The following is a 14107-nucleotide window of genomic DNA, read 5'->3' on the forward strand; positions in this document are numbered from 1 at the left end:
TATTTTTTTAACATCTTTGGGGTAACCGAGAATTATTTGATACCTGAATCATGAAATATATTGCTATACAAAAGAATCAGCAAATATGTTGGATTAAAATATTTTTATTAATTTCATATAATGTGTCACCTAGTAATTTTCTTCTCTAATTGTTGATTTTAATCAAATTGTATACTTTTTCTTTTAAATAGGGAAGAAGAATTTGATGAATATTTTCAAGGTTTATTTCTGTGAGATGGAAGAGGGATGCGTACATTCCTTAATGTGAAAGTATACTTTGAAACTCTTCACAAAATTTTGTCTACAAGTTGCAACTTGAGTGGTTTGTCTTTGGAAATAAAAATCCAGCTACTCTCAGGATGTCAGATGCTTTGGAAGTTTTTCAGTTTTGTTGGAGGCACTTTTCCCTGTATATCTTTTCAGTTGTTTGTCTACAACTCTGTTCCATCTGTAGCTCCTAAAGTATGGACCTAGTACATCCTCTAGTACAGAGATCCATTGTGCCTATATTTCTGTAGGGTTTTTTTTTCCCCCACTGATTCACATTTATGTTCCCTTGCCTCAGCTTAAACTTTTAGGATTATTGGGGTTTCACAAAATTACAAAGTAGATTAAGTATGTCTTCGAGTACCCCTCTTTTGAGTACCTAGTTTGTCATTAGCTGCCTTTTCCTTTTTTCCTTACATTTCTCTTGCTTCCATCTCACCTCTACCACTTAACGGAGTTTGTTATTAATCAAATTTGATTCCCCAGTGTATGCGTAATTTATTATAAACTAAATTAATACCACAGGGGGCCAAATGAGATTCCAGTAGTCTGAAACAGCAGATGTGTTCATGAAACTTGACTCTTAGCAGAGATTATACAGTAACATAATTTAACTGAACAATACTGTGTGCATAGAGCTTGTCTCAGATACAGTCATACAGATATGGATATATTTATATGCAGAGATATATTGTAAAATGTAACTTTTTTTTATAAATTTATTTATTTTTGGCTGCATTGGGCCTTTGTTGCTGCACGTGGGCTTTCTCTAGTTGCGGTGAGCAGGGGCTACTCTTCGTTGCGGCGCGCGGGCTTCTCACTGCGGTGGCTTCTCGTTGTGGAGCATGGGCTCTAGGTGCACGGGCTTTAGTAGTTGTGGCAGTTGGTCTCAGTAGCTGTGGCTCGCAGGCTCTAGAGAGCAGGCTCAGTAGTTGTGGAGCATGGGCTTAGTTGCTTTGTGGCACGTGCGATCTTCCTGGAGCAGGGATTGAACCCATGTCCCCTGCATTGGCAGGGGGATTCTTAACCACTGTGCCGCCAGGGAAGTCCAAAATGTAACTTCTTAATTTGGGGTTCATACCCACAAGAGTCAATGGATGTGCTTCAGGAAATCTAAACACTCCTAGAATCTATGTGTAAACTTCTGTAATTATGTGTGTGTTTTGGGGAAAGGGTCCATAGTTTTCATCAAATTTTCAAAAGGATATATTGATTTTTTTTCCAAAAGGTCAGACCCATTTTTATAAACAGCCAAGAGATGAATAGAGAAGATGCATGATTTGGTGAGTAAGAGAGGACCTGTAAAAAATGATTGTACCATTCCAATTATTTTGTTGAAGATATGCTATTTTAAATGACATTTAAACATGGAATGATTGGCATTAAACTGTAAAATAGGCAATTATAGTATCTTATTTTTAAATAGTATCAGAGATTATCTTTTTATTAAACAGTTGTTATTCATTAAATATCATGCTTCTGTTATGTGTGAGACACTGTGCTACAAAAGTATCTAGGAAATAATTATGCAGTCATTTCTAAACCATCAGAAAATGGTAAATCAGTGTTGGTTTATTAACCAACAGATAAGTAAACAATTTTGTTTTGTCGTTTTCAGCTCACAACTTTCAGTGAAAAAGAATCTTGATTTCTGAGGAAAGTATTGAAATGTCCAGCAGCAAAACTGATATTAGTAATAGAATATATGAAGCTAAAACATTTTATGATAAAAATAGTTTATTGGTCATCAGAAAATAAAATTCCTGCAAAACTAAACAGTGACTAGGAAGAATATTTAAAGACCCTTTTAAAATAGATCCATATATTTGGTATTGCAAGTATGGTTTATGGACATTAAGTTCATTTATAAATTTAGATCATTATATGTAATCAGTGTTTAATCCATTCATACACAATGGCAGATAATGGGAGTCATATTTTAAAGGAGTCTTTGAAAAGGCCTCAAGATGATGCGTTTAAAGATTTCTTTTAATTTAATTTTTATTTTATATTAGAGTATAGTTGACTTACAGCACTGTGTTAGTTTCAGGTGTACAGCTAAGTGATTCAGTTATACATATACATATATCCATTCTTCTTCAGATTCTTCCCCCACATAGGTTATTACAGAATATTGAGTAGATTTCTCTGTACTATATAGTAGGCCCTTGCTGATTATCTATTATCTAGAGTTTAAACATTAATTCTCCAGCAGACCTATCTTAATCTTGGCTGTAGTGTAGTCAGTGGTGTTCAGCGGACCATAGGTTTGGGATATAAAGTTATGCTTTCTTGTACTTGCTCTTAAGCAAAGTTCCTATTTTTGCAGACCTCCTCATCTCTGCCCCTCAGTTCGTTTTCTAGTGAATGAGGAGAGGAAGTTGTTTGAGCTGACTGATATTTTGGGGTCTAAAATTATATAACGCTTAAAGGAAGAGGGTTTCTTATACAGTTTCTAAAATAATCCTAGAAGTGTGGTTTCAAAATTATTTTAAGCAATGAAAATAAGATGTACATATATCACCAAAGGTGATAACATATAGACAACGATCATTTGGGTGTATATATTGAGTTTCTTTCTCCCTAAAGATATTTTATTAACTTCCAGGCACTCTTCATTTATATCTGTTTGTTACAATATTTATTCAAAATATTATTCATTCATGTTTACTGAGTGCCTACCTTGTGCCAGGCACTACTCTAAGTGTGAGCATAGCAATGTGAACAAAGCAGACAAAAAGAGGCAAAAAATCTTTCCTCTCGTGAACCTTATATTCTAATGTGAGAGGAAGAATCTTATAATTCTAAAGTGACTTACTTGTAAAAATATAACAGATGGTGATTTCTCAACTGCTTAAAACTGAACACTATCTTCTCTATAACAAAACATTTGAGGTTCAGAGACCAATTCATTATAATTTAGATATGTTTTACAAGGAAATCTGTGGTATAAATATTTGGTCTGTTTTATAATTTGGTCATTACAGATAAGAAAGAAATCTTCTCTGATGTACAGGTGTGTACCATGTAGTAGAAGTAGTTGATTAGTTTCTCTTGACAAGTCAGTATTTAGAATTCCTGGTAGACAGTCCTAGTAATCTTTTTTTTTTTTTTTTTTTTTTTTTTTTGCGGTACACGGGCCTCTCACTGTTGTGGCCTCTCGCATTGCGGAGCACAGGCTCAGCGGCCATGGCTCATGGGCCCAGCTGCTCCACGGCATGTGGGATCTTCCCGGACTGGGGCATGAACCCGTGTCCCCTGCATCAGCAGGCAGACTCTCAACCACTGCGCCACCAGGGAAGCTCCCTAGTAATCATTTTTAAAAGTAATCTCTGTTAAAAGTCCTTTTGAACTGTTTTTGATAGTAAAGTTTTTGCATAATCAAATCACATGCTTCTTAATAATGCATAATATTTATTAGCTGATTTAACTTGCATTAGGATTATCCAGGTAATGTCTTATAAATTGATAATTCTTTCAGTGAGAAGAATAGTTCTGAATGTAAGAATGTATTCTTAGTTACACATAAAATAATTGATTTCAGACTTGGGGGAAAGGATGGGTGTAGGATGATGATGTACTTTTAAGCTGCTACAAGTGGTGTGGTCTTCACTATTATCAAGGGTAAAAAGTGGAGGAAAGAAGCATTTCAGATGGAATAACATTTAACATCCTTTTTCTTTGTTTCTTATATAGTACTTACATATGTTACACATTCTATACTCTATTTACTCTTACATTAAGACATGTTGACGAGAGACTTTTGATTCAGGAAGGGATGTGAGGTGTGAATCATTATTATTAATGTTTTGGGTTGAATTGTGTCCCATCTGAAATTCCTATGTTGAAATCCTGACCACGGTACCTTAGAATGCAGCTGTATTTGTAGATAGCGCATTTAAAGAGGTAGTTAAGGTAAAATGAGGTCATATGAGTGGGTCCCAATCCTATATGAGTGGTGTCCTTATAAGAAGAATGAGGATGCAGACCCACAAGAGGGAAGACTGAAGACCAGTTGAAGACACAGGGAGAAAGAAGATGGCCATTGACAAGCCAAGGAGAGAGGCATCACAAGAAATCAACCCTGCCAGCACCTTAATCTTGGACTTCTAGTCTCCAGAATTGTGAGAAAATAAATTTCTGTTGTTTAAGCCACCCAGTCTGGGGCATTTTGCTGTAAGTAGCCCTAGTAAATGAATACAGTTAATAAGAACCTTTAAAAAAAAAAATTGGTGACTAATTTCAGGATTATATTATTTTTAATTTAAAACAAATTGGCACCAAAAATGCACTTATTTTTGTCTTATTTTGCACTTCTGTTGAACTTTATTTTACCCTCAGGGCTTTTAGGCTAGCAGTATATTTTCTCATGCTAGTCACAGGGTAGCTTTTCTGAAGATTCTCTTACTCTGTTACTTGATGGTTTGATGAATGAAATTTGCTGATGTTCTTTTGAATGTTTTCTTGTTGTCTTCAAATGTAGAAACAATATTTGAAATTTAGACCAGTTGGACTGTATTACAGCATTAGACATGTTTTGGACTTTTTGTCATCACCACCACCTCCTGAATCTTCTGCAGCTAGTAAAAAGGAGAAAAGCAGTATTATTGGGAGTCAGTGGATATACAGTGTTTTTTCCTAATATTAGTGGAACTTTATAGCCTACTTCATAGTTTTAACCTACAGCAAGTACTAAGGGTTTGACCATTTAAAAACTTGAATTCATATTCAGAATTAGTCCATTTAGAAAATAAAATCTAATAAATGATTAGCCAGTTAACGTCTCAGTTTCACAGAAGAACCACTGAACTATGCAATCCGGGAATCTGAGTTGTTGCTTTGTGCCAAGCACAAAGCTTGTTGCCTGGAGATAAAATAATATTAGTTTACAGAGACTTCTCAGTGTAGTAGGAAAAAAATTTGGAAGTAATTTTTTATGTAAATAAGGAGAGAAGATCCATATCCAATATACTGAAAACTAAAAAAAAAAGTTAGGAGCCACTTGAAGGGCTTGATAACCTGTTCATCATAAAATTGAGGTAAAGATGAATTGTACTAAGAAATACCTTTTCTTTTCACTTGCCCAGTAAAAATGACCATTTTTGTTACCTTTTTGAAGTGCAAATCAGATGTTCTCTCTTTCCTGTTTAAATCCCTTTAAGGATTTCCCAGTGCTCTCTGGAGGACAAATCCTTAGCAAGGCCTTCAAGGCAACACACTGGCAGAGCTGCCTGCATTCCCAGCTTCATCTGGCACTTTGCCCGCCTTTGTAGCTCTCTAGACTCCAGCTACACCAGTTTTTAAGTTCTTTAATTGCACCAAGCTTATTTCCACTTCAAGGCCTTTGTGCACATTCTGTTCTTTCCTCTCCAACTCCTCCTCCTTTCTCTGCTTAGGCAAAGATTATGTAGTCTTACGTTTAGCATAAAAGCATCCTTTAGGAAAGTCTTCCCAGATGCCTCAGGTACATACCTCATGCTTCCTCCGATAGTTATAGTTAGATAATCAATTGTTCATTTGATAGTCTGTCTAGCTCCCCCACCAGGTGGTAAGCTCTAGGAGATAAGGACCCCATCGTACAGACTACACACCCAATAAATATGTAAATGGATATATATCCCAGAGTCAGTAACTCCTGTTTTTATTCTGTTGAAGGATATCCTTAACCCTTTAAGCAAAATGCTTTCTCCCTCTATGAATTCTTTAAAATACCACTAAATATAAGAACCATCTAAAAAGAATGTTGCATCTTTTTTTTACAGGGCCCTTCCAGATAGAGATGATTTCTTTGTTAAACAAAAAGAATTTCTTACAAAACCTTTTGAGTGTTGAGCTCTTAAGACAAAATATAAAATCATGGTATTAGTATTCCACTTTCCAGATGACGTTTGAGGCATCTGATGAACTAATAGGTGATCCTAAGCATCTTAACAGAGGCTTTCTGAAGATTATCTTCAACCTAACTGAGTGACTTTAGGAGTAGAAATTTCATCAGGATAAACAGCACTAAGTAGAGACATCTGAGGCATAGGCAAAGTCTCGGGGTACCGGTCAGGTCACCCCAATCAGCTGACCAGCTTTACATCTCGGGCTTCCTTAGGTCTGGAAGTGAGGCTAGAGATCTGTAAAACCTTCTCATTATCTGGAGAGGAACATTAAGCTCAGACGGGTTAAGCAAGATGCCCAAAGTCTCACAGCTAATGCATAATGTTAGGACTAAAATTATTTTCTCACCTAATCCTGATTGATCCCACTGATTGTATGGTTTTCATATTATTTCTAAAAACTCAGTATTCTGCAGAGGTACCTCAAGAGCCATATTCTAGAGTGGATGAAGAAACCTAACCCCTACTTCAACTGGACCAATCAATTCCATCTGGAATTACAAAGTAAGATCTTGTTTGAGGGGGATAAAAAACCCTGAAAACCACTAATCAACTTCTTCTAATTACCAGTCTGTGTGCAGTAAAGCAAATTTCCTGTTTGCATTTACTTTTTATGCTCTTGTCATGAGATTAAGCTCCGCCTGACTTTCAGCTACTTTACAAGAAGTCAAAACAGATTCCATCTGACCTTTTTCAGTCGTATTTCCTTCTTCCTGCTTTTTCTTCTCTTCAGTTACCTTCATCTTTGCATCATACTCATCAGCTAGGGACTTCCATTCCACTCTGTTATTTTGAAGACCATTCAGCATAGGTATGATTTCTTTGTGAAACCGTGAGAACTCCTAGATAGAATTTTAGGTCAGAAACTTCTTACATCATATAGTTCATTTTTAGTACTTTTCATGTGCAGGGAAGGAGCCCTAAGGAATTATTACAGCGCTCAGAGCTGCTAGGATGAGATTAACTCAGTGCCTCAGAAGTGGGAAAGGTAGCTGTTTTCCTTCCTGCCTAAGTCTGTTCCATTTGCTTACATCTGAGAGAACTCAGATGTAATGAATGAGAGGTTAAGGTAATGAGAGGTTAAGGTAATACCTCCAACTACCTTGGAGAAACAAGGACACCCCTAATGACTTTCCTTGAGGATGGCTTTGATTTCGGTTACAGTTTGAAAGAAAAATTCTCATCCAGAAGATGACATATTTCACTCAGATAATCAATTTGTTTACTTACCTTATATACAAAAGTACAAACAAAGTCAATAAATCCAACTTGAAGTTTAGGTAGTTCATCCTTTTTGTTTCTGTCCATCATAGGCTAGAAAGAGAAATAAATTCTTTAAAGATCTTTTTCTGAGGTTCAGTGAAAAAGACTGATTTGTATTGATAATTTTAAATAAGTAGTGCATTTTTATGTCAAGGTTTTTACAATTGGTTGTTGCTGCAGCACTGTTCTCTCCAGATCTCCTTGTTCCCAAAATTCATTTGCAACCAGAAGTGCTACCTGAAAAGAAGGACATAATTCATGAAAGTGACTTGTTTGCATTTTATTGTGACATTTAAGGATAAAATTTATAATTAATGCTTGAGGTGTTGTCATACTATGTGCTCTTTGGCTTTAAAAGAATGTCATTTACAGATTATATTTAAATGGGAAAAGGGTATTTCTCTTCCTACTTCACTGTGGTAGACTTATTCTAGGAGTGCCTGTCTCCTATTTGCTATTGCTACCACCTCTCAACAATAAAAAGGGGAGATGGGAGATTGTAATGCCATTACATTCTGCTTCATGCTCTAAAGCTTCCCAGATCCTCCTCTTGTCCTGCTTATCTCTTAGCATCTAGCATGTATCTGCATGTGTGTTTGTGCACATACGTGCACAGTTTAGAACAACTTCACCTGATTATGGTGTGAGGATATTTGAGGGTTCATTTATAGTTTTTTAAAAACCAGTATTTATCAGGTTTATTGAACACCTGCTAGCTGCCTTACATTGGCATGAGCCAGGCTTACAAAGAGGAGTAACATGTGACCTTTATCTTTAAGATGCTCACAGTCTAATGAAGACAGTCATGTAAACAATGTGGTAAGTGCTATAATAGTAACAGTATGAACTGCTGTGGATCAAGAAGGGAGAAAGACAAGGGAGGTTGCATTTATGCTGTATCATCAAGGATTACTAGTAGTTTGCCGATAAAGAAGAGGGGGAAGACTATGTACAGATAAAATTCAACATCCAGCTTTTTTTTTTTAAGTTATTTTTGGCTGCATTGGGTCTTCGTTGCTATGCGCAGGCTTTCTCTAGTTGCGGCGAGTGGGGGCTACTCTTCGTTGTGGTGCGTGGGCTTCTCATTGCGGTGGCCTCTCCTGTTGCAGAGCACAGGCTCTAGGCGCGCGGGCTTCAGTGGTTTTGGCTTACAGGCTCAGTAGTTGTGGCGCACAGGCTTTGTTGCTCCGCGGCATGTGGGATCTTCCCCGACCAGGGCTCGAACCCATGTCCCCTACATTGGCAGGTGGATTGTCAACCACTGTGCCACCAGGGAAGTCCCCAACATCCAGCTCTTGTGTGAGTAGGAGCTTGAGGAGAGTGTGAGGCGGCGACATGGGAAAGTGAAAAGAAAGAAACTGGGGAGTAGGAGTTAAGGACAGGTAATGACAGGCCATGTAAGCTCTGCTGGGAAGTTTAACCTGATTCTCTGGGCCAGTAGTTCTTATTCTTGAGCCATAGGGTCCCTCCAAAGTGCGTGAGTGGCACAAAAATAGATGCCAAGAGAAATTTAAGCGAAAGTAACTTTACTTTTTTCTCTTTTATAAAGTGATCTTTGTACAACTTTTTGTGTGAGAAAAATAGACTTTGCTTCTTTCTTTAAAAAAGGTTGAAAACCTCCAGCACTGGGGAGTTTAGAAGGCTTTTAAGCAATGCTGTGGCCAAGCAGAGGTCTATTTATAAGCAGTCCCAGCAGCAGCTCAGAGGAAGGTTGGAGAGTTCATGATAAGAGAGGATCACTTAGGAGGCTGCCACCATAGTTCTGATGAAAGAGGGAAAGTATTAACTAAGGTGGTAGCAAGAGTGATGGACAGGAATGGTCTTGAAATGAGGGAGATGGACTCAAGCAAGACCCCAGGTTCTGGCGTGGGTGATGATGTCGACAAAGAATAGAGAAGGAAGAGCAGGCAGTCAGTGCAGAAGGAGCACAAGTGTTTGGCTTGGGGGTTGATGGCTCCGATTATTCTGTCTTTACAAATAAAATCCACATTTATAGTCAAACCCAGTGAATTCTGGCCTCTTCTGCTTAGGGTTTTCCCTGTGAATTAACTGAGGGAGAAAGAGAAGCTTCTTTCATCGATTAGTAAGAAACCAAGTGGTAAATGAATGGCTCCCACTCTCACTCCCCAAGGTTGGGGAAGAACTTCCTTGGAAGACGCCCTTAAATATGACCTCGCAGATAGTGCCATCTGGTAACTGACAGCACACTGAAGAGGAGACTGTAAGTGCAAAGCCACCCTTGACAGATGAAGGCACTAATGATTCATCCTTGTCTCGTCCTTTATCTCCTCTATTAAAAATGCAGACACTCCCTGAATAATTGTATATAAACTTCTTACAGCCAGTCCAGTGATAAAGGAATTCTTTTCAGAAAGCATTTTCTTTCTAAGGTTCCCTCTATTTGCCTTGTTCTGGGCCTGACCAAATGACCTATTGTCCCACTGACATTTGTGAGCTCTTGAAAGCTGTTTGCTTTTCTGCACTAACAGAAACCCAACAGGGAACATTGTACTTTTGTCTTAACTTCTTAAATTCCTTTTTCTTCTTTGTAAATTATAAACCTATTGTTTCAGAGGACAAGACCAGGGTGATGAAGATAATTGCTTACAAAATATATAGTCATATAACTGATAGCTATCATTAAATTCTGAGGTTGCCTGGTACCTTCGTGTTCTCTTTCACATGGGACCTAGACAGAGCCCGAGTATGCGAAAGAAAAGGGGAACTACTCGCCTGACTTTGTACCTCCCAGGGCTTGGTTATAGCTGACAGGTCACACGCAGTCATCATCATTGCCCTTTAAAAGAAAACAAAAAGTGTTAAAATAGAAATATAAAACAAGTTATTTTTGCCAAAAGAGAAATAAAATTCTGACTACTCACATGATAATCTCTTTTTTGGTTGGATCAATGGTTACGTATTTGATGGCCTCTTCTTCAGTTTCCATTTTTTCACAGGCATCAACAATTTTTTGAAACATGGTTCTCTTCCTAAAAAAGATACAGCTGTGCAACAATTTTAGCATATAAGACCAGAGATAAAGTGTCTTTAATGCATGCTTTTCAGGTTTTATGTTCCCAGTTTTCATCAAATGTCCATGTAGTGGATCAAAGGGGCAAGGGGAGCGGAACAGGGAATGGCTGTGTAACTTTGACATAGAAAGGGTTTAAGACAGAAAAAGCACCAGCCAGAAAGGGAAAAAAACTGTTAATTTTGAATACATTAAAACTAAGAGTTACATGTGACAAAAAAAGATAACATAAAAGGCCATAGGCTGTGATGAAACACTGTAATGCATAAAACCAACAAAAAATTAGAAGCCAAAATATATGAAAAGATATGAAAATACAAGTGTGAACGATAAAATACCATCTCACACTCAGACTAACAAAATAAATAGATTTAAGTAAATAGATTTAAGTAAGCCCAGATCAAGAAGAGTCCAGATACGGGATAACAGGGACTCCTGTATGCTGCTGGTGGGAGTTTAAATTGGCATACCTACTCAGGAGGGCAGTAGATTTGCAATGTGGTATAAAATTTAAAATATGCAAACCCTACAACAATCCCATTTCTAGATATGTACTTTACAGAAACTCTCATATATATACAAGGATATACAATGTAGGCAGTGATGAAAAATTGGAAATAATCTAAATGTCCATGAATAGAAGAATGGCTAAATTATGGTATATTCACACAGGTGAATATACATTTAAAAAGAATGAACTAGGGCTTCCCTGGTGGCGCAGTGGTTGAGAGTCCACCTGCCGATGCAGGGGACACGGGTTCGTGCCCCGGTCCGGGAAGATCCCACATGCTGCGGAGCAGCTGGGCCCGTGAGCCATGGCCGCTGAGCCTGCGCGTTCGGAGCTTCTGCTCCGCAACGGGAGAGGCCACAGCAGTGAGAGGCCCGCGTACCGCAAAAAAAAAAGAAAAAGAATGAACTGGATTTCCATTTACCACCAAGCTAAATCTTCAAAATTGTGTGAAAACAAGCTGCAGAAAGGTATACACGGTATGATACCATTTATGGAAAAATTTTAAACACACTTAATGCCATATAAAAACATGAATGGGAAGGATGAATACACAGCAATATCAGGATGGTGGTATCTACGAAGGAGAAGGGGAGAGGGTTTTCATTATAGAGTGGGCATGGGATGCCTCAATTCCATCACTTTTTCCCCTTAAAAAAAGAAAGATGTAAGACAAAATCTTAGCATTTGTTGAATCTGAGCTATAGCTATTCGGATATCAGTTATATATTTCTAAATATCTGTCTTCATGTTTGAACTATTTAACATAAATTTTTAATGAAGAAGGATCAGAGAGGCACAATTTAATACTGCCCATCCAAGTTGTTAAATACTTAGATCCTATAACTAGTTCACCTTGTTCTAATACATTTTAAACTTTATAATTCACCGACAAGAAATTGTGCGGAAGCTTGGAGTATCTGGCCTCCTTGGTAATCATTATTATTATTATAAATAGGGTGAGTGCTCTGCTGTATATAAGTCAGCATTTTTTGAGTTTGTTAATGTGCATCAGTAGCACCAAGATTTTTCAACTCTCGGACTCTGGCAGGAGCAAATGTCTGAGGCTGCAGCTCTAAATACCAGATTGTGGACTACGATGAATTCACCAGGACAAAAGTCACCTCGTAAGGTTTTGTAGCGTCGCTCTTCTGGCAGTGCACCTACCTTGCTGCATATTCTTTAATTCAAATTTCTTCAGATAAACTAATATTAGGGGCTTAGATTTTTAAAATATGTTTCCAGATGTCTAGTAAATTCATTATCACGCATCTTAAGGGTATTCTATTGATAATACAAAAAGAAAAGAACTGTGTGTGTAAATAAATACCTTTTAACTTTAAGGCAACGGACCATTTACAGAAGGCAGAACCACACAGAGTACAAGGGAGTTCTGTACTTACTTGAAATATAAAGCCAGGTCAGTTGCTATTATTGCAACTTCAAACAAATGAATAACTGTTTCAAACTGGCGTTTATTTAGGTTCTGGAAGATGTTTAAACTCTGTAAGATGAAAATTCACAATAAAGTGCCATCATTAATTTGCCTTTGATTCAACATACAAACCAAACAATGCTTAATAACATAGGTTATCCTATTATAGAAAGAACAACAACTAGGTCTTTTACTTTTTTTGCTTTCAGTTTTCTCTCTTGGATTAGGTTACCCCTCTACTGTACTTTGAGTAAGGTAATTTAAACTATAAAAACGGGTATCATTAGCAAATATTCAGGTAATCAATGTATAAGATTTTGGAGGAAATAAGTGTTTTCTTCCAGGACCATTTCAACAAAAACAATTGATTTAAAATTTTCTGTAGTAATTGAGGAGCCTTAATAAAGCATATCTGGTATTTATCCGATTGTCAGACATGTTGAATTATCTACTAGATAATTTCAGAGTGATTACAGAAACTGCTGGAAAATTTTCAGAAGCTGCAGATTACAATAGTACTCACATACACATAGGAAAAAGTAAATTCTTCCAAGTTGTTCTTAAAATGATGTCTTGCGATTATATATGTATTTTTTTTTTTCCGGTACGCGGGCCTCTCACTGCTGTGGCCTCTCCCGCCGCAGGGCACAGGCTCCGGACGCGCAAGCTCAGCGGCCATGGCTCACGGGCCCAGCCGCTCTGCGGCATGTGGGATCTTCCCGGACCAGGGCACGAACCCGTGTCCCCTGCATCAGCAGGCGGACTCTCAACCACTGCGCCACCAGGGAAGCCCCTCTTGCGATTATATTTTACAAAGACTTAACTATACCTTTCTTCAGAGAGTTTCCCACTAATAATCTCTTCATACATGGATCAGCCTCAATTTTTAGTGTTCTAGAAAATGAGAGTGTAAATCTGGGAGTGTTTTTTAAAAGGTATGATATTCCAAAAACACCATTTTAGGAATACAGGCCAAAGGACAAATGTATAGTGAGTTTTGCCAAATGAAGCTAACAGTTATGAAATACAGAAAAATTCCACTGGAAAGGAGGAAACAGTCTATTCACCTATGTGGAGATACAGGCAGCATAATGTAGAAAAGAATACTGGGTCAAGCACCAAATAATAATAGTAAACACTCACCTAATGCTTACTACTTCCCGGGCACTGTTGTAAGTGCTCTATGAACACTCTTAATTGCACAACAAACCACAGCATAGAGAGGTTAGGTAATTGCTCAAGGTTAAACAGCTAGTACACAGCAGAGCAGATATTTAAACCAGTGCAGCAGGGCACCACACTGCCTCTCAGCAAGGAGCTCAGGTTCAGCTCCCAGCTTCCCCACTTGGTAGTTGTGTAATCCTGAACACCTCACTTAACATCTGTATTTGTTATATCAAATGGGGATAATAACAGCTGCCCTGCTAACTGCCTAGCACTCAGTCTGTGATCAATAAATATTTATGGACTGTTGATGCAAATGAGATAACTGGGAATGCATTTCAGAACTATAAGTTGCTACAAAATATACTTAAATTATTTATTATATATCAGTATTACTGTTATAAAATTATTTATTATATATCAGTATTATTGTTATATAAAGTTTTGAGGTAATCCCCAGGTAGAAATAGAATTGCAAACCCAAGACCAAATACAGCTCTGTCATTCCAGGAGATTGAAATATTAGCAAGAAGTAGACTAGAATTATGTGTTAC

General features: G+C 37.6%; 2 protein-coding genes across 16 annotated transcripts in view; one reads left to right on the forward strand and one right to left on the reverse strand.

The window, feature by feature from the left end:
- The window catches only part of LOC309971473 (protein FRA10AC1), a 167142-nt gene extending 164097 nt beyond the window's left edge, over positions 1-3045 (forward strand). For all 13 annotated transcript variants that reach the window (XM_082854475.1, XM_082854477.1, XM_082854472.1 and 10 more), the window contains one exon: positions 192-3045. In XM_082854475.1, coding sequence (XP_082710601.1) covers positions 192-234 — 43 coding nt within the window. In that variant the 3' untranslated portion in view covers positions 235-3045. The remainder of the gene's footprint in view (positions 1-191) is intronic.
- A 332-nt stretch (positions 3046-3377) lies between these two features.
- Positions 3378-14107, reverse strand: part of PDE6C (phosphodiesterase 6C) — a gene marked incomplete at its 5' end in the record, with an annotated part of 60348 nt that continues 49618 nt past the window's right edge. The window contains 7 exons of one of the 3 annotated variants that reach the window (XM_082855033.1): positions 3378-4847; positions 6841-6994; positions 7383-7466; positions 7578-7648; positions 10145-10212; positions 10298-10405; positions 12358-12458. In XM_082855033.1, the coding sequence (XP_082711159.1) occupies positions 4786-4847; positions 6841-6994; positions 7383-7466; positions 7578-7648; positions 10145-10212; positions 10298-10405; positions 12358-12458 (648 nt within the window). In that variant the 3' untranslated portion in view covers positions 3378-4785. Of the gene's footprint in view, positions 4848-6650; positions 6995-7382; positions 7467-7577; positions 7649-10144; positions 10213-10297; positions 10406-12357; positions 12459-14107 lie in introns of those variants that run through there. The other 2 variants (XM_082855032.1, XM_082855034.1) reach the window with 2 other exon arrangements.

This window comes from Leucopleurus acutus (genome assembly GCF_964270905.1).
Source record: "Leucopleurus acutus genome assembly, chromosome: 14".
In the NCBI taxonomy this organism is placed as follows: Eukaryota; Metazoa; Chordata; class Mammalia; order Artiodactyla; family Delphinidae; genus Leucopleurus; species Leucopleurus acutus.